Raw genomic sequence first — 26682 nt, forward strand, 5'->3', positions numbered from 1 at the left:
AATATTTAATCTTTTCCAGCATTGACAAAATTATTTCAGTTAGGATGATACAATAATTTAATTACATTTCAAACAGTAGATAAGTGTCTATAATTGGCTAGTACCCTGCAGGCCTGCTGCAGCTCTTTAATTTATCATCATCCAAAAATTACTCAATTTCGGTCGTCATATCTTCACATTCAATCTTTTTTTACCAACAAAAATTCATAATGTATCTATTTTGTCACTAAAAAAATTACAAGACAGTAATCAAGTAATTTGTCATGTTGAACACACGGCCATAATCTGAATTGAAAAATCATATTCACCATCAAGTATTGGTACTTGAGGCTAACCAAAAACATTAAAACCCAGTAGAATAAATCCCAAAGGGATAAGCCTGATAATTATTATCATCTCCTCTATCTGCTCTTCCTCTACGAGTTTATACAAAATAAGTTGTTCCTCTCAAGGATGTTGGTTTCAAAAAAAGGATCCGGATTTTGTTTTGGAAACAGCAGACATTTTCAATTATTTCAGGAATTCATCAGGAAAGAATCAAAGAACGAAACCAAATCAAATTGTAACAACAAATAAATTGCAACCATTTAACAATGAGATGATATGATATGTTAATAGCTGCGGTATGCTTCAATCATTTTGGGATTCACAGATCGCCACTTTTGATAAGAAATTCGATACTTGAGATGTGTTTACGATTAAGGGGATGAGAGTTTTTTTTTTGAAAATGATTCCCTTGGCAAAGGGGGTTGGCTGTTTAATGTTTATAGTCAACAAATTATTTTTCAATTGATATGGCGGAAGGCCAAGAATTGTTATTTTATTGTAAACAGATAGAAGGGAATAGGAGGATCATGTGTGTTTGTTTGTGTGTGACGAGGATGATGTTATAGAAAGAGAACAGCCTACCTGTGCCTTGTATCCTTAAACAATATGGATTTGTGCGGCTTGCTTGTAACGCCCTAATATGCGCTCGAATGAATTAGATTAGTTTGTGGCTTTAGTTTTGCATTATCCTTACTGAAAAGGACGAATGAGATTCTTTTTTTTTCTGGTTGGCTACTGAGTTAAATTTCAGAAGGACAACGCAAATGAAGATCCTATAAATAGTGAGTGGATTTTTGAAATTAGGTCAGTTCTGTAAGGAACGTGAATGGATCAGTATCAGCAACAGAATTACTTTAAATTTGGAATAACCAACATGACGGACTTTAGCATTGACTATATTTTAAATCGAGCTGGAGAAAAATATATGGGAACTAATTTTAGTATAAGTCTATCAGACAGGATTAAGCTTAAGACCGAATCTCCAGAACATTGTGGACATTTTAAAACGGGTGTGTTACAAAATCAAGCTCAAGAAATTCAACAACAGAATTTGATGTTTGATTGGTTGCAGTATACGAGGTATCATCCTCCAAAACTTCCACGTAAGTTAAAATAAACCTCATTAAGTTTTTAAGACCCTTTCAACTAACAAAAAAAAAATTACTATAATCTAAGGTTCTTTCCGAAGTGGACCAGTTAAAAGAACCCCTGGAAGATTGCCAAGAGTTCCATTTACACCCGCTCAACTTCAGGCTTTGGAAAACGCATATAGCATTTCGACTTATCTCAGTTCTGAAGATGCTAACAATTTGGCAGCAAAGTTGGATCTAACTAATACAAGAGTGAAAATTTGGTTTCAAAATCGACGAGCTCGAGAACGAAGAGAAAAACGGGAACAAAATTTGAGTAGTGGAACGGAGGCGGGTTGTGATTCGACAATGTCATCGACTTCTTCAAGTCCGGAACCAGAAATCAGTAATTATAGTTTTAAGGAAAAATTTTGTTAAAAAATTCACAGATATTAAAGAAATAGTGCTTGTATAGTTTTAAATTTTAAGAATATGTGTGTTAGCCATCTAGATAATATTTTTTAAGTATTAACCTTGAACTCAAGTGAAGATAAATGAAAATAAAACAAGAATGTACCTAAATCAAAATAACTTTTTCCTTCAATGTAAAAACAAACAATTAAATGGGTTTTTTATATCCAACGTCCAAATTGCCTATAGCTCGAAAATTGCACAAACGAAAAATACAGACATTTAAACTGTAATTTTTTAAAACGATTACCTCGTATGAGGTTCTGAGAAATCCTTAAGCCCACAACAGCATAAAACAACAGGAAAAAAATGGTTTTCAAACACACACAATTAAGAACTTCAACAATTTATGGTCTCTATTTGAGACTTGGCGTTACAAATTTTTTGAATTTTAAAATATTTTCATGGTTGAAGCTTTTTCGTGCTTTTGCACAATGTGGTTCAATGAATGTAGTATTGGAATGTACGTACGTGTCTTAGCTTCTTGGACTTTATCCACACCTTAAAAGAGCTCCTCGGTCACTTTTGTCTCACGTCCTCCCTTATCCCTCGAAAATTTTTAATAAAACTCACCTTTTTCAGATATCGTCCAACATCCGGTGTTATAAAGCAGAAATATAAAAATAAAGATTTTTGTAGAACAAGCACTTAGTCGTCCGTGTAAAGAGCTTTGAACACATTTGTTTTGGCAAACTCAAGTAGTATTTTCCTAGTGATAATCTTCGCTTTAACTTTACGCTTTACAAACGAAGAAGATAACTTATTAACGAATCAATGCATCTTCCTACTAAAGTTTAATGGCCAATTTCACAAAGCCCTTTTAAATGTTTATCAGGCTTTTACATCCTTTATTTTCATACAAAAAATGTGATTTCACTGTTCGGCCATAAGTACCTATATTTTGAATAATATATAAACAAATATTTTCTAGTAGCGCATTGCAGTTTCTGTTTTTTAATTCTGATGATATATACTGTGATATATATTCCAACGCGGGGTTTTTGCCATTAAGATAGTTTTCAATATACCAAAAACTTTAGTTTAAGATGGTTAAATTATTTTCTTGTAAAAAGCATTAGGAAACACAGAGGAAGGCAAGAGGTGGGGCTTCCTCTAGTTCTGAGCTGAATCTTAAAAAAAAATGTTGCGCATACGCCCCAGTGACCATCAAAGTTTAAACTTAAGAACTGATTCAAAATTTATTACAGCTGGCGTTGTAATAAAAATTGAAACGAATTGGGCCCTTTCGCTTTCAAGTGTTTTGTAGTTCTTTAAATATTAAGAGGGGTGCTGAAAAAAGGAGAATTGATGCGTTCAGAATAATATCGGATGCCTCAAGGCAGAAAATGAAATTTCCTATATTCAATGATGAGATAATTTTATTTTTAAGTTTCAGATCAACAAAGCTTAAAAATAAATTATTTTCTAGGTATGTAGGTACCTACTTTTAAAAATTATATTAAAATGGTAAATATGGAACATTTTTTAAGTTCGCAGTTCTTACAAATTTGTGCCCTTTTTCTGTAACTTTTAAATGTTTGAATTTGTAAGAAAATTTATTTTATTTATGGAAAAAATGGATTTTATAGACATTTAGAAATTTGTATCGCCAGTGATAAAGTTAAAGAACAGGGGTATAGGTACAAACGGTATATTCGTTCATTAATTTATTTTTTATTTGTCTTTCGCTTTTTAAAGCTATTCAGCCCTATTCTGAACTCCTGGGAAATCGCGTTCGGGACTCCCAATCAAAAAATTTAGGGAAATTTTTCGCTTTTTTAACAAATTTATCATTAAGAACGGCAAGGGAACAAAAATAAAACATAAAAGGAATGATATTTATGTAATTTTTCGATTCAGAACCCTTCTCCTCTCAGAATCGGGCTGATTATCATTCGCTAATCTTAATGTATGTTAGACAAAAATGTTTAGCTTTGGTGATGAAATTCTTTTTTTAACATTTTAAGGCCTAGCTAAATATTCGTCGAAGCACAAAATTCAAATTCCCTATCTTCCGTGGACGTTCAGCCGAAATTGGAAGAACGCATTCTCATTATCATTAGGCAAAAGAGTTCCTGTTACGAAAATGCGATTATTTAGAACATGCACTTTAGCTTTCGATAGGGATACTCGACACAGAACCAATCCCGTCACAGTTGGACATCGAGAAAGCTTTCCCGTGTGTATGGGTAGGATAGCCAAAAACTTCGAATACTATTTTCCTTAATTTCTTCCAGTTAATCAGCCCTATCCGTTCTGAGAAAGTTCCGAAACGATAGCCCGTTCCTATCGGAAAGTATACTATCACAATCATTTGACACATGTGTCAGCGTGATTTATTCAATAACTAAAAATCCTTGTGATGCACAAAAGTCTTCTTAATTTCAACCAACCTCTCTTGCTGATAGCTTGTCGCTGAATTTTGTTGAACTCGAAAACTTCATTTCTTGACTATAATCCATACAAGCAGTAGTCGCTCAAGCATCGAAGCTTGAACTATTCTCTATAGCTTGATGACGTTCTTAGTGCTATAATCTGCTGTTTGGGGACGACTGGCGTTTTTATCTGGAACTTTATAACATCATTTGATGATGGAAATAACAAAGACTTTTTGTTTTACTTCAACTGGCTTCGATTTATATTTTATTAGAAAAAGAAATAATGTTACAATACACTTTTCAATGTTAACTTAAAAATGTTTGCATGTTGAATCCATTAACGTTTGTAATGATATAAGCTAACAAATTATATTGCTGTAATTACTATGATTTTGATTTTTCCTTTCTTCTTTTTCTTCATTTAAATAGTTGTCTTAATAGAAATAAAAAAATATATATGTTTGTATATGTATTTAAGTTCTTTTTTGGTAAAAATAGAATCACAAAGAACAAGGCTTTTAGAAAAAAATGGATAAACAACAAAACATAATGAACATTTCCTCTGAATACATTTGAACATATAGAATGCTCAAAAATAAATTTTAATTTTTTTCATTTTGATAAGAAGAAGAAATAGCAATGCAATAATGCAAGCTAATCCAGTTTTTCATTTAGCTAAGCGTTTTTTTTAAATTTGTTTACAAACTAACATGTGAATGATTTTATTTTGTGCGAACCATTGGAATTCGAACAAAACGCATTTATTTTTTTCCTTGAATTTTTAATATTTTTAAGTACAATTCATTTTAGATTTGGGATTAAAATTTAAATTGTTAACATCGTCCAAACAGTTTTTTATTTAATTTGTTTTTAATAATTTTGTTTTCTTTGTGTATGGTGAGACAATAAGGCATCAAAAATTATATTGTTTTTTGTTTTCATTCAAAATAACAAAAAAAAAAGTTTTCTTTGTATATTTGTCTATGTATACTGATAAATATATATTTGTTTAGTTTTTTTGTTGTGAATAAAAAAACATTAAACAAATTCTAAAAGAATATATTTTCTAAAATATGTGTTTATGTGTGTGTGTCCTTCCTCAAAAGTTCGGCGCTTAGAAAAGAAAATGTTATATATCTTCCCCAAATGCGATGGGGTTTACCTGAAATTTACTTACATGACTATGGTTTAAGTTTTCTTTTATTTTGTTTTTTTTTTTTTTTTTTTGATTATAGGGGACAAGGAGGCGATAATATTAATTAAAATACACAATATGTCAATAAACTACTAATCAACATTAATAATTGATTCACGTCCTTTGCCAACACCAACCCATCGAACCGGAACATCCAGATGCTTTTCAATAAATCGTACATAATCTTGTGCATTTTTAGGAAGCTCTTTAAAGTCACGAATGTTCTCAGTGCAGGAATTCCAACCAGGCAGGGTTGTGTAAATAACTTCAATTTTTTCCAACTCAGAAATTGTACCTGGGAAGTGATCAACAACTTTTCCATCGATTTTGTAACTGAAAATATTTTAAATAAAATTGTTATTAGCATGAAAGTTAAGGACATTGGATAGAGTAAAATAGTTATTTTTGAATGAATCGAATGCCAAAAACCTCTTAATTTACATATGTATATTTTAACCATTTATACTTTTGAAGACAGAATTCAAACCAGTTGCCTTTTTATGATATTAATTAACGTTACGAGATATTTTTACCAAGCAAATAAATAAAAAAGAAGTAGAAGGATACTAAAGCAGGAATTAGGTTCAAAAGTTTTACCAGAAGGTACAAAAACATCTCAAGGTAATAAACCTAGAACTAAAGCATGCAAAGAGAGTCACAGGCGATGATGAAAATTTGCAGAAATCACATCGGAAATCTCTACAATGGCGATGACGAAATCAACTCCGCTCAAAGACATATTGCACCATTCAATATCGACTATGAAGTCTAATACTTCCGTACCACCGACCTAGGCGAATGGAAGGAATTATATCCAAACAGAAGTCCAATCAATAAAGCTACTGGAGTTGAGTTGAGTTTTAAAGCAACAGAAAATGGCATGGTAAGAAGTATTAACCAACTCATCTGCAGAAGAACGCATGCCCACAGAATGAAACCTCAACATTGTATGCCCGATCTTTAGGAAAGGAGAGCTTCTGAACTAGCCCAACTGCAAAGGAATCAGTTTTCTACCTTTGCAGATTTTGAAAAGGAGGACAAAACTAAGGATTTCAACAAAAAAGAGGCCTCAATGAAAAAGGGTTCCAATCAGAACAAAATACACGCCAAAGTAGCACGAAAATATATCATATATCTAGTTTTGCTTGCTATGAATTGTGGAAATGCTTAAATACAAATTAAATGCACTACTAGACTACAAAAACATATTTTAAGGCTAGGAACACTCATGCGATATTGGTCACGCCACTATTCAATCCCAAAAATGTATCACAAAGATTTCAATGCCTGCGAGGACAATTTTCAAATTTTTAATCGATGCTATTTTTTGGAAGCATGTGTGTTCATAGGCATTGAAATTCTTGTGATCCATTTTTGCGATTAAATAATCGGGCGACCAAAATCTCTTATGTATACAAATACACTCGATTTTGGTAGCGATGACATACGTCATGACGAAACTCACTTTTTTGAACTTCTCCATCATTGTAATGTTCGTTTTGATTAAAACCTCGAAAAATTTGTTTGACTTGCCCTGCTATACGAGTAGAGCAAGTGCAACTCTATAATTCTACAATTACGAGGGCAAGGTGAATTTGTAACCATGCACAAGACTTGGGGTCTACCAATATACGCCAAAACAAAACAACAAGCAGTACATGGAAGCCTGTAAATTCGCTTCAAAAAGAGCATGGCCGATCGTCGGAAATATTATGGCCAGATATTTTTGGGATGCACAAATCATCAGCTGAACCCCAAAATTCAAAAAATTGTTTCTCGTGTCTAAGTGCCGTATATGAATATTTTGAAAGTTTTACCGACTCCCACTTCTGGGAAGGATTTCTACAGTTGAATAAACATTGAACTAAGTGTGTCTAGGTCCAAGAAGATGTAAACAAAAAAAAAAAAAAACATTTTTTGACTGAAAATCACCGTCGATCATTGTCAGGCAGAGAAATTTTCATCTTGCCCTTGTAAATTAAAGACTGATTGACTCAGGGATCAAAGCTTGAATCTGTTTGATAGCCTGATTAAGTTGTATAAGTTTGAGGTTAAACCAAAATTAAACTTTGGGTCATCTTATAAACGAGTTATTTAAATTCAATCTGCATTCGATTTTACAAGCCAAAACAAACATCTTTAGCCATGTACATAAGAAATATATTGCACAACTTACCCAATGCCAACTTCAATTTCCTTAAATGTATCAAGGATGTCCAATTTGGTTAGACAAATGCAAGTGTAGCCATTCACAAGCGAAGTGTACTTCAATAAGCCAAGATCCAACCAACCACAACGACGTTTCCTCTTTGTAGTTACACCAACTTCAAAACCTCTACTTTGAAGAAGATCGCCAAATTCCTACGAAAATTATTAACCAAAAAAATAGAAAATTTGTATTAATTGTTAAAAAAAAAAAAAACAATAAATTTAAAACTTACATTCAGCTGTTCAGTTGGAAAAGGTCCATCTCCGACACGAGTTGTATAAGCTTTAACAACTCCAATTACATCTCCAATCGCTTGTGGTGGCAATCCCAAGCCAGTTAGCACACCACCAATACTGCAATTACTGCTAGTCACATATGGATATGTACCAAAATCAATATCCAACATAGCTGCATTGGCACCCTCAACCAAGATGGTTTTACCCTGGCGCAGGGCTGTGTGTAGGAAGCATACTGTATCTTTTACATATGGCCGCACCATATCAGCGTATTCTCTATACCTAGAACACAAAACTCCTCTCTCAGGACCAACATCCTCTCGATGACACAACCAAATTTTTTCTATTTACCTTTGCAATTCGGCCTCGACATCAACGCATATTGAGGGGAACAGACGCAAATGTGTGGCCACAATTGACTTGAATCTATATTCAAATGGGATTTTAATGACACAGAATTATTTATTATTAAAAAACGAAATGCTTATAAAATCTACTTACTTCTCGGCAAACAAATTAAAGTCACACAACAAATCACCTACACGGATGCCATTGCGTGTGGCCTTGCTGGAGTAGGCTGGACCAATACCCTTCTTGGTTGTACCGAGCGACTTTCCGCCCTTTTCAGCTTCTTGCATGCCATCGACATGTTGATGGAAATCAAACACCAAATGTGCACGATCCGAAATAATCAAACGGTGTTGCAACTTATGCAAACCCTTTTCTTCGTTCTTACGAAGCTCTTCGAATAAGCTTGGCAAATGAATTACAACGCCATTGCCTATAATAAACAAAAAAAAAGAAATAAACAAAAATTATAAATTATTCATCTAATTAAATACGAGATGGTACAATGAGACACGAATTTATTTCAATGAAAACAAAAAAAAATGATAATAAGTTTTGTGTTCCGCGACACGAAGTAATAAGTCTAATTATAGTTTTTTTTATTTTTTGTTTGTTGAGTATAGTCTGCATGTCTCTTTGTAAGCAACACAACAAAGTACGGAACAAGTCACTGAGTTGAACCAATTTAATAATGCCACATGATACATTGGAACATTGAACAAGTGGGTTCCTATACAAGGAAACGTAATCAAAACTACAAGCAATTTTGTTGATGGGTTCGGCTAATTAGCAAGTCTGAATACGACGACACAATAAAGTAAATTATTACTACATTAACGTAACCAACAAAATCCAATTAAATGGTTCCCCTCGATTATCATCGATTTAAATAAATATTGTATGTAGGTGCAGACAACGTGTGAGGTAGAGGGGTTGTTTTTGTAGGTCAAAGTCAATAGATTTTCTGGCGCGCTTTCAATTGTATTTTAGTTGATGATGATAATAGATAGGTCTTTCCTTTTAGTCTCGGTATGTAACTTTAAATAGTTTTTTTTTTTTTTTTTGAAAAATGACAATTTAGTTTGCGGAATTAATACAAAGTCAGTGAAAATATTTTTTTAAGTTTTCTTTTATCAAATCGGTCAAGGTTAGATTGATTTGATAGCTTTTTTCGAAATTATACATATTTATGTAAGTGTAAAATTTCTGTAGTACCCCGTGGCGTTGGGATAAGGATATTCTACAGGGATACTGTCCTCTTGGGTGGTATTCCAATTTTTTCATTAAGTTTTAGTTTGCAAAATTTATAGGAAAACCTTTAAAAAATTTCTTTTGGTCGGCGAAGTGGGACATGAGGAACATTATCAAACCCTTCATACAGTAAATAAAGTAAACTTAAGTGCATAAGCTACTGCAAAGTTGTATGCATTAATAAAAAAAATCATTAAAAATTACTATAGTCTTGCTTTTAATTTATTAATACATGACGCGTTAGGCTAAACAGCCACCCAAGATTTGACATTGACAAACTTTACTAGAAACGAACTAAATTTTTGAAGATGCTCAGACAATTTTGGTTTCAGTGTTCTTACTGGTTTCAGTATTTTCTTTTTTGTTTATCAGAACCTTTATTGAACCGAATAAGATTTTTAGAGGAAATTTTAACATTTCTTGTACAAATGTGTTGAAATTTTATTCCGAAACCTTCTATAGTTTTGTCGAACGGTATCGTGAAATAAACAACCCTATGTTAATTTTGAGAGCATCGTTATTTTATATTTTCCTATATTCTTACATGTCAATATACAAAAAACAAGCTTACATAAATGCATTGTATTTAAGGTTATAAACCGTTTATAAATTTTCAAACTTTAAACTAACTGGGTCACTGTGGCGTATGTGGAACATTTTCTTCTAAAAAATTTTTGTTTTACTTATTAAATCTTTTTGTTTTTTTTTTTATTTTGTATATAATAATGCAAGCCCGCTTTACGCACAAAAATATATTAACAAAAATCATTACAAGAGAGATATAAGGTAGTAATAAAAATTGTTTGACATTAGATGAGAACTCAAAAGCTTGGTTCTTGAAAATATAACCATGAAGATTTCGATTTCCAGACCATATTAAAGCAATTAAAGTTAGCACTCAAAATATATCTGTAAAATGAATACACTAATATATATCTGTAAAATGACATACACTAATGCCCAAAGAACTGTCACGACTTAAACAATATACTATCAACCGGAAGGTGGCCAATCAAGGAAGGATTAAGCACTCTATTTATCTTTAAGTCAGCTGATTACAAGTAATCGACCAGAAATTGGCCATTCCACAAGCAATAAAGGTTTAATTTGGGTATCGAATCATTTTTCAGGCGTTTTTTCTTATGCAGATACATTCACAATGTACGTATTTTTCCTTGCAGTTATACACAACGGTAATAGCCACTTACACCACAATTGATGTTTTTTATAAATTGTGAGTTCGAATTGATATGACCAGACACTTCGTGTGCAGAAGGTCTAATTAATCTATTTCTATTATGAATGGAAATTCTTATCACTTAAAACTTTGATCAAGTGCAAAAGTACAATAAAATTATTCCAAAGCACAGCTATTTTGGCAAGCAAGCCTGAACAATTTAATTTCAGTTCAATCTGGTTCTTACTGATTAAATTATGATTGTTTTCTTGACCTTTCTAGGACATTGATATTTTAATTTAAAAAGAATCCTATAATCCAGATGTTGTTTAATTATGGGTTTAAATCATTGACTTAAATAAAATTAATTCATTTGGCTTGAGTCGGATTTGGCTTTATCTATTTTATAAATCTTCAGTTCAGTAATTTAATCATTGTAAATCAGTTTTTCATTACATACATTTCTTCAAATAAAGTTTAAGTCCTTTTTTAACTATCAACGTGAATGTGCATTCAAATGGATTTAACCCAACAGTTGAGCCATTTCAAAACTATCATATTTAATTTTACCAATTACGCAGAGGAATGCGATCATCGTTGAAATATAACGATGAAGATACAAAATTGATTATTTATATTAATTATTTAATTTTCCTACTCAGCGATTGCTTAAATTGTTAAATTATTTTTATTTGCCAAATTAGGAATAGATAGATCAATGCAAAACATTTCCTATGCATTTAATACTTTTTTTTAAATTATTTTGTATTTGTTAAATAACTTACAACTTTTCACACCCATTTTTCATTATTACTCTGAATAATAAATGAATGTAAAAATACAATCCACAAATCGACGGCATGAGGTAAGACTTTCAATCACGCGCCATCAGTTTTTTTGATAATGGAACTCGTGAAATTAACTCTTGTCACTCCAAGTATGGAAATTGTTTATATTAGACAAATTGCACACGAGACTATTGTTGCTTGTTTTTCTCTGTTTACATAATTTAATTTATTTAATGACGCTTTTTGATAAAATAATATTTATATGCATGGTGTAAACACGAGTTAAAAATGCAGTATCTGACTCAGAATGTCAAGGTTTCCTCTATGCCTTTGGTATAGAATTTTACTGTAGCCAGAAAGTTTTCTGGCATTTGAAAATAAAAACAAATAAAATAAATAATAAAGAAAGAAAGAAAATCAAACGAAAACGAAAATGCTCTTACGCCCACCTAAAAACTGCATTTAAGTGTGTCCTTCTTTCTTGCTTTCATTAGAAGGTCAGAATATTCATGCATCAATAGAACCGGCGGCGCGCCGCGGCGGCTGTGGCGACAGCTATACGTAATGCCTCATACCAATAAAATTCTAAGCTGATACACACGTAGAAGCTCTAATAAACTTCTTCTACTTTTTATATTGACTTTATGTGTCATCATTGTATTAAAAGTGTCTCTAACCTTTTTTTTTTTTAATAAATCGATTGGGATTTTTTTTTGTGTTTTGTTCAATGCCCACATTGACAAATGCGCCAAAAAGTAAAATATATGAACACAAATATACTCAAGACTAATATAGGTAATTAAGTTTTTTATTGGTGGACATTATAAAGAAATGTTGAACTTACCAATGACGGAAACACATTTTTCATTTACAACGCCACTTGGCAATAGATGAAAATCGAATTCTGTGCCATTAGCAACAACAGTGTGTCCAGCGTTGTTTCCACCCTGAAATTAAAAAATAATAATTAATTATACCATTAGTTAATTTGCAATTTTGTAATATTAATAATTAAAATAATGATGTTTTAATTTTCCCAGACTGAAAATCATCGGTTTATGCAAGATTTAAGGTTTTCGACTTGGAAGAATTTTTCTGTACAATTTATTCCATTTTAAAAACTAACGAGGATTGGGTCAGTGTAAAGAATCTTTTAGAAAATTTTGTTTTTGAAAACGACGATTGAAAAAAATGTAAACTTTTAAATTACATATTATGTGTGACAAAGTCCACATCTACCTTACTGAATTCAAAAACCTCTGAAAAAAATTAAAAAAAAAACTATTCTGCTAACGAGCGGTAGTTTTTTTTTTCTAAAATAAGGAACAACAAAAAAACAAATTATGGGACAGTTGAATTATTACATCTTATCTCACTTTCCACCTTCTCATACAATTCCTAAACGCTTTTTTTCTTCGAGTTTAAATATTCTTAAAATTTAAATACAGTCATGTACCATACAATTTATAGTCAGTCAAGTTTAATTATTCATTAGTTTTCAATTGCTTTTCAAGTTTTTTTGCACTGCAACAAAGTAACGAATAATTTTGTGACATTAAATTGCCTTTCAAGAGTAAAAAAAAAAGCTTTAAATAAGCTTTATTGTGATCAATTACTCAATAAGGCAAAAAGATAAAAAAAAACGAGATAAAAAACTATTGTTAAGTAATTTATTGCAGTTATGTTATAGTCTATCGTGATCAATATCAACTGATCAAATATTGGTATTGTAAAAGTTAAAAAGAAAAAAAAAATAATCTGACTGATTTTATTAAAAATAAAGAACATCAATTCTCAATTCTACATACATATAACAGAAGTAAGGCTGCACAGAAATTGAGTTGTATGTACATATACAGGGTGTCCCAAAAGTCAACGTCGAAAAGAAAACGGGTGATAGGTGATGCCAGTTTTCAGAAAAATAATAAAAGAAAAATCGGAGCAGAGTATTTTGTGAGTTATAGGGATTCGAAAAAAAAAAACGAAAAAAATGGTCACACTGCAACGGTCTTTCAAGTACCTTGATTATAAATCTCAATTTTTCAGTTTTCATTTTTTTACTTGCTCTATAGGGCAAGTATTGGTTTCGTGTAGAAAAAAAAAAATCGAGGTTTTAATCAAAACCAACATTACGATGATGGAGAAGATCAAAAAAATGGTTTTCGTCATGCCGTCCGTCGGTCTGTGCGTCTGTGCGTCCATCTGTACATCGAGCTAGGGCCTAAACGGGTGGATGGATTTGGTTGAAACTTGGTACAGATGATTTTTATGTAATTCCCTAGGTCCGTTTTTTTTATTTTTTTAATATCTCCAATTTAACGCATATCTCCCATATAACGTTTTCGAGGTATTTCAAATTTCTCGAAAACGGCTCTAACGATTTCGTTTAAATTTGGTGTGCGCAGTACTCTTATTGATTCCAACAAAACTGTGTTTTTAGTTTTTCTCAAAAAATGCCAAGAGCGGAAATATGGCGTTGCCGTTTTTCAAAAATTGACATGTTTTTTAAGTTCATATATTTCATCAAAGCATAAGTCAATTTTTTCAAAATTTACAGACATCATAGGTATTGAAGTGTAAAATGTAATAAAAAATTAAAAAAAAAATTTTTTCAAAAATTTTTTAAAAAAGTGAACTTTTTTAACTTTCGATTTTTTTTTTTTTGTTTTTATTTTTTTTTCTTCACAAAATCTTAAATTTCCAATAGATATTTAAGATAAAGATGCTTTGAACTACAAGAGCAAGTAAGTGCGACCCAGTCGTGCATTTTATTTTTTTTTATAATGGAACCTTGAATAACCCTGCTAATAATTGCATTCAAGTATCCTAAATTTGTAAATGGCCTTGATTCAACGGAAAGTAGTGAACAAAAAATATACTACGATATTTAGGCAACTTATTTTAAAAGTAAGCGTGTTCAATTTTTATTTCAAAATGGTATACAATTTTTGAGAACATTCTGTAAATAATGGAGAGAAATATATTTTATATTCATTTAAAAATATTATGCCTGGGGAACCCTTTTTTGGACAAAAAAATTTTCAACACATGATTTACGTTTTTCCAACGTTATTTCGTGTGAATGCTTCACCAAATTTTGCAACGAGACAACAGTGTATCTGATACAAAAAATATACAGACAAACATTAAGAAGAAAGAAAGAAATCCTTTGGCCTAAGTTTTTTCAGGTGGAGAAATTATTTTAATTCTTACCTCCACCGCGCTTTTGACGTAAAACAAACATTTTGTTTGATACAAAAAAAGTGTTGTACTAAAAATATTTAAACTTTAAATTTTTAGATCAGTTAAAACCAACCAAATCAATCATAGTTGAACTAAATTTACATATATAAAGCCTATAGCCTTAAAACTGAGCATTATATTTTTTCATTTTTTTAATTATAACTGCCGATTTAGCTTACGTTTGTTGGATCTCTCACTTAATAATTTTCATAAGTCATCCCATATTTGCACAATTAAAGCGTTTTTTTGATTTTTTTTGAAATTCTGTTCTGGAATGTAGATAAGTAAATATACACATACACAATGGAATCAAATTATGTGTTTTGGAAAACTGAATGACTTTTTTTTTTAATTTTATGAATTTTAACAACTAAAAGGTTTATTTTTTTTTTAATAATATTTTGTAAGGGGTTTATGTGCATATAAGTAGTATACATATTTAAAATGTGTAAATATAAAGTATTAATAAAATTCGAAACCACTTTAACTATTACAACAACAGCGCACGTATGCCCTGTTATGCATTTTTATTTTAATATTTTTCGCAATATTTTTATTCGCTAAGTCATATCTTGTGTTAGATAATTTTTGTTTTTAATATAAATTAAGTAGATAAGAACTGATGATTAGATAAAAATATAAGCCCTAGTTTTTTTTTTATTTTAAAGAAGATACAAAGTATAATATGTATAGTATAGTATATACACGTGTAAATAATAATTTGTACTAATCAAATAATTTATCTCTATGTACGAATTTTCAAAACAAATCAAAAGAGAAAAAAAAAATACAGAAAAATTGAAAATATGCCAAGAAAAACATTTTAAATTCCTAGGCAATTTTTTTTTTTTTCTTTATTATTTTATTTATGAAACATTTTGTGAATACAAGTTTGTTTGCAAGTTTATTGTTATGTATATCTTATGAAAACTTATTTTTATAACTGTATACATTGAGTTCTTATTTCTTAGTATGTCGCAGTGTTATTGTTATGAAACCCAATACCAATACAAGAAACTAGCATAGTCATCTTTCGAGAGTCACAAGTCCATATATTCGAACTTCTTGTGACCTTGAATAAAAAAAAAACACTTTGTTTTTTTTTTCATAGCACTTTTAGTTTCAATAGCAAAAAAAAAACACATGAAAATACGATTCGTTGACTTTGATGTTTAGATTGCAATAAAGAAATTAGTATTACCTATGCTATCATTTTTTTTGTTTTAGGGAGGCTGGGATGAAGTGTACCAATCATGGTTTATTTCATTAAGAAAAAGTGTGAACATAAACAAATTGTGTATTATTATTTTGAATCACATCCCATTTTATTCTATTTTCCATATTTTTGCTGGCAATTTTTTTTTTCAATGCCAATAAAACCAATTTCATAATCGATACTCATCCCCAATTTTCAATGGTGGTGTGACCAACTTGACCTAAGCCAAGGATGAAAATAAAGGAGATTTGTCAGTCGTCTATCTTCTTATGCTCATATTCTCTCAGAACTATGAAATGCAATAAAAATTTTTTGAATTCACCTTGTAGAATATAATCGCAAGTGAATACCTTTTTTTTACTTAATTAATTAAAAAAAAAAAAGATCTTGGTCATTATAATAATAGATAACAAAATTATGCATTACAGTTACACAGACACAAGCGATCTTAGCAATTGATTGAAAATCAATTATTTGATTGCATTTCTAATAACGGAATCATTTATGCCTATTTCATCAGTTTAGTTTTAGTTCCACTAAAAACAAAAAAAAACCTTACTCTAATACTTGCGCTCTAGTAGACACTGTATGTATTCATATATTTATTTAGTATTATTTACTAGAACCTGGGTGACCGAGCTTTGCTCGGTATCTTTAAATGTTATAATTTTCAGTAAACAAATTATAAAGATCCTATGCTTATAGTCTAAGAGCCAACAGCAAATTTTTGGAAGGCAAGTTTTTTTCGTGTCATTCTAAGATTATGTGGTTACAAAAAGCGATATTTCCAATTTATGTGAGAGCATTTAATCCAGTTTAACTAGCATTTTGTATATACAGACCATGAAATTCTTTGTTGTTTCTCCTAAGACCCTTGCATGATCCCATCCCATGCATTAAACCGGTGATTTCAAGAACACTCCAACGAATACATATTTTTGGACTTACCACTTACGCACTTTCAAAGCAAAAGCATGAAATTGGTGCCATGCAATGGACATTTGGATGGTAGGTATTTATATGTTACCAGTTAAAAAAATTGCATATTTTTACATTATTTTTTAATCAAGTTTTAGGTTAAATAATAAATATTAATAATTACTGCGATTTTTTAAATTTTTGATCTACATAAATTTAAAAATATGGAGCTGTAACCGCAAAATGTGAAAAAATTCTACTTGGTTTATATTGAACCTACAATTGGCATGAGTTCTTTGAAATCCATTTTCCAAATTCATTAAAAATAATCAAACTAACTTTCATTTGAAAGAAAATACATGTACGTGTGTTCTAGGTTTCTTTAGAAAATGCATACGCAATATGAACTTCCCATCACATGATTATCTCATCCTTTTAAAACTACAGTCGTCGGCATAATTATTTTGACTAATTTACAATTCTCGATCTGATAACAATAATTTCTTACGGTTAAACTTTATATAGGTAAAGTTAATGGTTATTTATTATATGGTGAATCTCATGGTGGTCAAAGTAAGTCATATGAGTGAAATTTGGCTTTCAGGCAGCTTTTTTTGTATTAGAAGTGCTATTTTTTGAGCGGCATAAGTATTTTGACCAGCATTCTTTTTCAATTTTGGCAAGGTAAAGTAATACCTTTTGCTTATTTTAAGCATGTATCAAACAGTTGAACATGTTAAGGCTCAGATTCATAAAAAAAATTGGAAACATTTCGCAAATAAATATTGAAATTAGGACATTTATTGTTACAAGTTAAAATTCCCGTTACTTGTTAAACAAATCAATGGAGAACTGATTTGTTTGCGTCAAATTATGTCTTAGCTAATAAAGAAACACAAGAGTACGAGTACTGAGTAGAATCAGCCATGAATCTGTACAAAACAAAAAAATACACAAAAAAAAGACAATTTTTTTTTTGCGTAGTTCACTTTGAATCCCAGATTGAACCCTTATATCATGGAGCTGGAAATTAAATCCCTAGGGAAGAATTCCTCCTCAGAAAGCAAAGATTCCCAGGAGACTTAGGAAACACAATTTTGGGACTTATTGAGCAGGAAAAGGACTAGTTAACCTCTTGAAAGCATGTTGAAAACTATGAAATTCGCAAAAAAGCACGTTGTTATTTTTTTTGATATAACTTCAATAGCCTGGCACGCTTACATAAATGCTTTCATTTATTTGATACCTACTCACTTCGAATGCGAGCTCAAATGTATGTTATATTTAAAGCCAAATCAGCACATAAGGCAGAAAAAATTGATTAGCGAATCAATTCTCAAAAAAATGAAAAAAAAAAAAAAAAACAACAACCCAAAAGAGTATAAGACTGTCTAACTTCTAAAACGTAATTAGACACATTTTCAAGCTTCCGGAGTAGACTTGTTTTTTTTTTTTTTTTTCAAACCATGCTCTCAAATCTAAACTAGTTATTTTTTATTCTTTTCTGTTCGTTTACTTTCAATAAATGCTTTTTGGACAATTTTAACTTAAAAAAAAAAGGAAAAAACCTAGAAAAGTACCTACGAAAAATAAAAGCGTGGGAAAACAATTACGCGCCATTGGCTTTGGCTTTGAGAATTCTAAAATATGCCGCAGATGTAGACATTTCTTGTCACATCAGCTACATACCAAACCAAACGCAGATCTCGATTATTCACAAATAAATGCCTCATCGTCACAGAACACAGAGCAGCATTCGGAGACGAGACAACAAATAGATAAGAAAGAAGAAAAAAAGAAAACAAAAAAAAGGTTAAAAGATTTTCAGCAAACCAAAAACGCAATAAAATTCACAAGCCCATTTAAAAAAACCATGTGACTAGACATTAGACAAGCGCGTAAGCAATCAAAGCAAAAGCAGGCACACATCATGACTCTGGCTGTGGCTTTGCTATGAGTAGGTATTCAATTATGGCCATTTTTTTTTTCTGTCGTTCGTCTGTGATAAGATTGCGCGAATGAGAAAATGTTATGTAAACAGTTTCGTTTTAAGGCGTTTCAGGGTGAGAACAGAGAACGTTGACAAACTCAAATATCAGTAAGGACAAATAAAAATACATATGTACATACATTATTTGTATAATGGAAATTTTATTGGTTTAAATGATATAGCAAATTTTATAAAAAATAAAGGAGAAAAAAATAAGAAAAACTTACCTGACACCGACAAACAACGTCCACTTCAGTGGCCAACATGTCGACCACTTTTCCTTTACCCTCATCTCCCCATTGAGCGCCCAAAACCACCGAAACCTTGGCCGGAGTAACGCTGGGCCTGGTTTGACGATTTTCTCCCAAAGGATTTCCGTTTACAATTTTTTCTGAAGACATTTTTGTTGTAAGATTTTTTTAAATGTCAACTGTTAGTGGATTTCACTTGAAGTCAATAAGAAATTTGTAGATTTTAATTTCAAGTTGATTATAATTGAATTTTTTTTAGACAAACCCGCGGCGGTACGAACCGAACGCACGACGAGAAAGATTTGTAAAGAAATTCGGGAGGCGTATGTCAATTGAGGAAAGCACACTACTTGTCAAATTGCTGGTTGTTGGTTGTCATCGGGGCGATGGATGACGGCATCGCATGCGGACTTCCTACTCCGAATTTCGTTATTTCTTTCCAATAAAAGTGATGCCAAAATTAATTCTATTCTTTATGCATGAAACACATTGCTCGGGTAAATTTAAGGCTTGGCCACACCGGAGGGTACGCGGTAGCGGTAAGGGTAGCGGCAACGATATTTGTATTAAAAAAATTCCACACCCGAACGTTGATGTGTCAGTTTGGAATTTTTTCCATACAAATACCCGTACCGTTACCTGTACCTCTACCGCGTACCCTCCGGTGTGGCCAAGCCTTAAGGCTTGGCCACACCGAAGGGTACATACGGATGTGGAATTTTTTTCATACAATTACCCGTACCGCTACCGCATGTACCCTTCGGTGTGGCCAAGCCTTAAAGGCTTGGCCACACCGGAGGGTATGCGGTAGAGGTACGGGTAGCGGTAACGATATTTGTATGAAAAAAATTCCACATCTGAACGTTGATATGTCAGTTTGGAATTTTTTTCATACAAGTACCGTTACCTCTACCCGTACCGCTACCGCATACCCTCCGGTGTGGCCAAGCCTTAAGGCTTGGCCACACCGGAGGGTACGCGGTAGAGGCGTATGTCAATTGAGGAAAGCACACTACTTGTCAAATTGCTGGTTGTTGGTTGTCATCGGGGCGATGGATGACGGCATCGCATGCGGACTTCCTACTCCGAATTTCGTTATTTCTTTCCAATAAAAGTGATGCCAAAATTAATTCTATTCTTTATGCATGAAACACATTGCTCGGGTAAATTTAAGCGGTATGAGGCAGTGGTACAGGAACAATTGGGTTGTGTTTCAGCACTTCTACATCAGCTCTCCTTCCTTTGGAAGTTCCTGTGGAAGTGGTAGACTACTCATGAGAAGACGATTTAGTACATTTACTACTAGAACTACTTATAGTCCTGTTCAAGTATAGATATGAATTCCATTGATTTGGTTGAAAGTGAGTTTCATTAATACTATGTTTCCACCTACGCTAAATCCGAGATTTAGCTAAGTAGATTTAGAATAAATCTCGAGATTTATTTCAAATCTACTTTGCTCAATCTCAGATTTGGGTTCAGCTACCCTAAATCTAAGATTTTCACCTACTCTCAATACGAGATTTAGAATAAAACTCGAGATTTATGCTAAATCTACTTAGCTAAATCTCAGATTTAGGGTAGGTGGAAACGTAGTATAAAAATCGCCAGTAAACTTCTAATTGTACTTTGTCACCTCTCTTTTTAAGGCTGGGACGCAGCTGAAGCGAAACAAAATTTTCCATACAAAAATAGCATAACGAAAAATTTAGTTTTGCTTTTCGTTTTTCGGCGGATTAGCTGCGAGTCAACTTCGGTTCAAGCATGGATTTGATTTCATTAATGAATATACTAGGATGGCCGAGTGGGTAGAATGGTGGACTACCACCAAGCAGATACGAAGTTCGATTCGTGGGTGTGGTAAAAAAATTATATACCTTTAAAATTATTATTAATAGATATACTTAAAACTAATGGAATGTTATATATAATATCAGATCAAAAGATATAATTCATGATTTAAAACCAGTTAAAAAAGCATTCTTTTTTGTTTTTGTAGTTTTTTTTTTAATTTCGATAAGACATGTATTAAGGAGCTATACAAGCTCTTCCGAAGCTATCTGTCAAATCTCAAAGCTTCGGTAGAGCTTTGGTAAAGCTTCGTTTAAGATCCTTATGGAGGATCAAACTTTTCATTTTCTTGGTATATGAACAAAATTTAAACCCACTTAAGTGAAATTTTCTCATTAATATAAAACATTAAATGGAATAATAGCCTATCCCACTTGATCTATATAGATAGATTATTAATTAACACGTATTGCTACAACTACATGAGATCTTGCTTTTCATCAGGATAACGAATCGTGATCTCGGGCAAACTCTTGAAATGCAAAATTGTTCTACATATCTAGCAGTTTAATAGTTTTGACCATGTTGCGCTATTTTAAAAACACTACCCGACAAACAATTTTGGTTCTTTAAAGCTTTACAGATGCAATTGTTGCTTCTATAAAGCATTATAGAAGCAAAATTGTTAGTAGGGTAATGTTTACAAAAAAACAACGAAAAAAGTGCAAATTGTTTAAGTGTATACTTCAACCCCTTCGTATGAAAAAATAGAGTTGCATATACAACTAAATTTTTTTTTAGAATACAATTAATACCTTGCATGTATGTATACATGCGGTAGCGGTTCGGGTAGCGGTAACTATATTTGTATGAAAAAAATTCCACATCTGAACGTTGATATGTCAGTTTGAAATTTTTTTTTCATACAAGCACCGTTACCTCTACCCGTACCGCTACCGCATACCCTCCGGCGTGGCCAAGCCTTGAATATGAACAAAATTCCAAACTGGAACATCAGTATTAAAAAATCCACTTTCTTCTATAAATAAAGCAAAACTTCTTTCAAATTCCAAAATTATGAAGAAAGAAAATATGATATTGAACGAAATTTTTGATGTTATAAAATGGATTTTAGAGTCGTTCAAAAATTTTATCGCCAGTGATAAAAGTTACAGAACAGGGGCACAGGTGTGACATTTGTTTCATACAAGTCACAGTACACATAAAAAGGTAATATATTCCGAACTGACATTGGTCGCCAGATTGTCAAAACATGACACTTTGGCGACCAATGTCAGCTACCGAATTCTTAATTGTTTAAAATACTGACGAAAAACGCACAAAAACCGATAAACCACGCACACCACTAATTTTTAAAGAATTATTTACCATTTTCCGCTATGAAACACGAAGAAAATTTGTTATTTTTCAATTTATAATATTTTTAAATGACATTTTATAAATTAAAACAAAAACAAGTTTCCTGTTTACTGCGATTGAAATATAAAAATTAAAGGCCGACCTGACAGATTGGTGCCCATTTTTGACAAACAAATTTTGAACAACGTTCGAAATATATTACCTTATTATGTGTACTGTGCATACAAGTACCCTTACCGCTACCGGGACCACAACCGCATACTTTGCGGTGTGGTCAAGGCTTTTTACCGCTTTAAAAACGCATTTGTTCGCAAAAGCTTCTGTTTCATGCTTAGTGATTAATTTTTGTGTTACATTTATGAACACACCCACAAATACTCCGAATGTCAAAAAATCTGTTTTGACATTTTTGTTATTTTTTAAACCGGCTTGATATACAAAAACATGTCTTCTAGTTTATGTAAAATGTAAGTTTATTTTTAATTTAAAATATCTAAATAATTAAATAATTCCTTACTCAAACTTATTTTCTAGCTGCAATAAAAACGATTTCAAATATTCTTGTCCAAAATGTAACATTTTATATTGCTCACTTACCTGCTACAAATCTCCCGAACATCTAAAATGCTCCGAAGAATTTTACAAAAAATGTGTCGAAGATGAAATCTCGGCAACTTCTAATCCCACTGACGATGTCAAAAAAATGTATGACATCCTAAATCGATTAAATCATCAATTCGAAGAAGATGAATTTGATTTAGATGCTCCACAAGAATTGGATTCCGATGATGACAATGATAACGAAGATGGTAAGTTTAACAAACATTACAAATCTTAGGCAATTATTGAGACAGGTCTTTTAACAGAAAATGATATAGCAAATAGATTAGAAGGTATCGATATTAATGATTCTGAGGAAATATGGAAACGTCTCACTGACGTGGAAAAGAAAGACTTCCAGCTTCAAATCGAAAATGGTGAAATTGCAAAACTCTTACCCAAATACTCGCCATGGTGGTCAATCTATAGCAATAAGCTAGTTGTTCCAATTTCAAATAACAGCACACCTGCGATATGCGAAAACATACCTTTGTTTAGTACAATCTACTCCAAAGAACCACCTGCATGTATTCACAACAATTTGTGGAACATCTTGGCAGCTTATGCATGTACAGTAAAATTCTTCAATGGAGAACATCAAACTAACTCATGGGAAGCTACCAAGTATCTTGTTGGTCTTTCAGCAAATCTTAAGACGAATGTTAACTTTGATGATGCTGAACAAGCTGTTGTTGCCATAGAAATGCAGGCTCTAGAAGATAATATTCCTCTTCCCTGCGAACAATTTGCTGAAATTGAAAAAGATACAAGACAGATTATAGCAGGAGGATTAGATTTTAAACTCGCTGCTCTTTCGGATACTTTGAATTTATTTAAAATCGCTAAAGATCAACAATTTGGAAAGAAATCGAAACAAACGCAGTCGGAATTCAATAAGAGTTTTGATGGACATTTTGAAATTGATCTTTCAAAAAGTAATTTGAATTTGATAATTAAAAAAATTGAATTTTTCTTGTCTTTTGTGGCGAGAGATTCACACAGAAATACAGTTTTATGATTTTGTTAGTAAATAAAAGTTGTTAAAGAAAGAAATTCATGTTGTTCAGTAGTTTATTAGCTGTTCAAAATTTTCTCATAGAAGCGAACTATACTCGAAGCGCAAGGATTAATGATGACTCAATGTATACGTTACTTTTTTAGTGGTTTGTATCAGTGTTAAAGCTTTGCTTAAATATACCCAAAGAATCTTGAATTATAAACAATGAATAAACAATAAAGAAAACTAATTAAATTGATAGTTCGGTCGAAAAAAATTCTTTAGAACATAAATCAATTCGGCCTTAAGCCGAAGCGAAACGAAATTTTCCATACAAAATTTCGATAACGAAATCTTGAACGAAATTAATAGCATGTTTTCACTAGAGTCCAGGTGATATAATTTCGCAAATGAGGTCAGTTCAGATTTCAAATTTAATTTTTTTTTCTATAGAATTAGACATTCGAAATGAGATAATTTGCGTAATTATCTCATTTGGGATCTATTAAAAACAGGCTATAAATTTGTTTTGTTTTTGCTTTAAAACTTATTTTCTGATGTTTTTTCTTGAATTGTTTTATTTGTTTTATTTTTTTTTATTTTTTTTTATTTTTACTTTGCTATAATAGCCGATGGAATTTTTTCGTTAATGCTGGACTTACACACGTCTGCATGCAGAAAAGTAAAGGGGGATAGTTAATATACCTGTAATCCGTACGTGTGAAGAAGCGGCATTGATGAAGAAGAACATGTTCGTCTGTAATCCACTATAACATGTTTGCTGTTGACTTTGGAGACTTGGACATTTTTCTTTTCGCTTTATCTGCGTACGTACTAGGCCTTATCACGAATTTCATTCGCATCTACTATGTATTCCGAAAAAAACAACCATGAATTGCATTCGTAATGACAATTTGTAATAACGAATGGATTCTGTGATTGTTTTTTCCGTATTCGTTGCAAACGTTCGGTACGAATATAATTTGTGATAAGCACGAGTACCACTAAAACAGTCTGATGACTGGTTTTGTTCTCATGAAATTTTTTCTTCCACTAGCTGTCGTATGTTCGAGTGATTCATTTCTAGTTAAGAGCCAGCGATCTAAAGTTTGAAGGTGCTTTCTTAATACTTTATAGTCTTCAATGACTTTCGCTAGTCTGCCTGTCCGTAAGTTTGTCCTGTGCTGAACATGTTTTTCATAAAGGTGTAGAAAAGTACAAACTATTGAACGTGTTTGTTTAACGAAGCGCTTTTTTGTTTCAATTTTCGTATGTTTCCGCTTTTTTGATTAGTTGGCAGAATTAAGAGTAATACTATGTTTCCACCTACGCTAAATCCAAGATTTAGCTAAGTAGAATAAATCTCGAGATTTATTTTAAATCTACTTCGCTAAATCTCAGATTTGGGTTCAGCTACCGTAAATCTTAAATTTTCACCTAGTTTCAATCCGAGATTTAGAATAAAACTCGAGATTAATGTTAAATCTACTGAGCTAAATCTCGGATTTAGGGTAGGTGGAAACGTAGTATAAGAGAATTTAAAAACCGGAATCGTCATTAAGGTCAACGTTTACTAGTACCACTTGGATATTTCGATTGGCCAGACTCAACAAGGATTTCAGATCCTGCATAAGTCTGAATAGTATTTATGTATATTCGAAACCTTATAAGATGTTACCGTTTTAAAATGATGTAATAAAACAAGGATCAACTATACTGCCCATAATCTCGTAAAGGCCCTAACTACATTTTTCATACTTCTCAGTTATAGAGGCAAGCACTAAATCCAATACTGCAATTTGCATATAAAAATGAAAAAAAAAATTAAAAAATATTTGGAATTTTCTGATTTATTTAAAGACCTACACTAAAAAAATAAATGAGAATAAATCAGACACAAATCGTCGCCGTAAAGCAAAATTGTTCTAAATCACAAAAAGCAAATTTACAGGGCACGATTTTTAAGTTTCAAATTGGTTTAAAGCGACAATTTTCTGCTCGTTTGCCATTCAAGTTATGTTTTTTTATAAAGTTTGTGTTTTTCTCTTGAATAAAATATACAAGTTTACCTCATTAGTAGGTGCATACTATTTTTAAATATTTTTTAAAACTAAAAACCCAAAATTGGAGATAGAACAATTCCTATACAAGTACGTTTTTTCTTTAAATAAAAAGTGGATTCAGAACAAAATATGATGGGACATAGCTATACTGTCGAAGTTAAGGCCGTGTGCGAATTGCGTTAAAATGTTGGTTAAAATTTCTACCACGATTAAAATTTGACGTTTGGGTAAAAAAGGGATCAAATTTATTTTTTTGCTGTGCGAATTGGGTTAAAATGTATTAAATGGGACTTTTTTCTTGGTACTACTTTGAATAAAATTCCCTCAAGATAAAACAAAATTACCCTCAGAAATGGTTTTTCTTATATTCAATTAACTATTTTTTTTAACAAAACCCAGTTGAAAATATATCAAGTTAAATATTCTAGTATGAAAATGTAAGAAATTCTCAATTTCACATACTTTTTTTTTTTATTTTATCGATAAATTCCCATTTCATTATGATCAAAAAGAAATTTATTAATTCAGTCTTCTAACACTAATTCGTAGTTCACCAGCTGCCAACAAAATAGAAATATAAAAAATAAAAAACAAACAAACAATTAGTAGATTTTCAATTTTTCAAGATGAATATCAATTTGTGGAAGTACTTTGTATTAATACTTTTAACATTTCTTAAAATATCAACGCATTATAACAAAAACAATTTCAAATCTATCTTGATCTTTCTATCTTGAGAAACGTCAAATTTTAACCACTAGTGTCAAATTTTACCCTGCTCCG

General features: G+C 31.7%; 3 protein-coding genes across 3 annotated transcripts; 2 read left to right on the forward strand and 1 right to left on the reverse strand.

The window, feature by feature from the left end:
- The first annotated feature begins 291 nt into the window (after positions 1 to 291).
- Positions 292 to 1883, forward strand: LOC129916311 (homeobox protein MSX-1). Its single transcript, XM_055996173.1, has 2 exons — positions 292 to 1430; positions 1504 to 1883. The coding sequence occupies exons 1-2, from the start codon at positions 1154 to 1156 to the stop codon at positions 1833 to 1835; spliced, it is 609 nt and encodes a 202-aa protein (XP_055852148.1). The 5' UTR covers positions 292 to 1153; the 3' UTR covers positions 1836 to 1883.
- A 3556-nt stretch (positions 1884 to 5439) lies between these two features.
- On the reverse strand, positions 5440 to 19416 carry LOC129916300 (adenylosuccinate synthetase). The gene is made up of 7 exons (XM_055996160.1): positions 19045 to 19416; positions 12295 to 12397; positions 8388 to 8667; positions 8238 to 8312; positions 7883 to 8168; positions 7618 to 7802; positions 5440 to 5774 (listed from the first exon to the last, which is right to left on the reverse strand). The coding sequence occupies exons 1-7, from the start codon at positions 19216 to 19218 to the stop codon at positions 5534 to 5536; spliced, it is 1344 nt and encodes a 447-aa protein (XP_055852135.1). The 5' UTR covers positions 19219 to 19416; the 3' UTR covers positions 5440 to 5533.
- Positions 19417 to 22605: 3189 nt separating this feature from the next.
- Positions 22606 to 23885, forward strand: LOC129916302 (zinc finger HIT domain-containing protein 2). The gene is made up of 3 exons (XM_055996162.1): positions 22606 to 22706; positions 22774 to 23048; positions 23106 to 23885. The coding sequence occupies exons 1-3, from the start codon at positions 22684 to 22686 to the stop codon at positions 23855 to 23857; spliced, it is 1050 nt and encodes a 349-aa protein (XP_055852137.1). The 5' UTR covers positions 22606 to 22683; the 3' UTR covers positions 23858 to 23885.
- Positions 23886 to 26682: the final 2797 nt, after the last annotated feature.

This window comes from Episyrphus balteatus, chromosome 3, assembly GCF_945859705.1.
Source record: "Episyrphus balteatus chromosome 3, idEpiBalt1.1, whole genome shotgun sequence".
Taxonomy (NCBI): Eukaryota; Metazoa; Arthropoda; class Insecta; order Diptera; family Syrphidae; genus Episyrphus; species Episyrphus balteatus.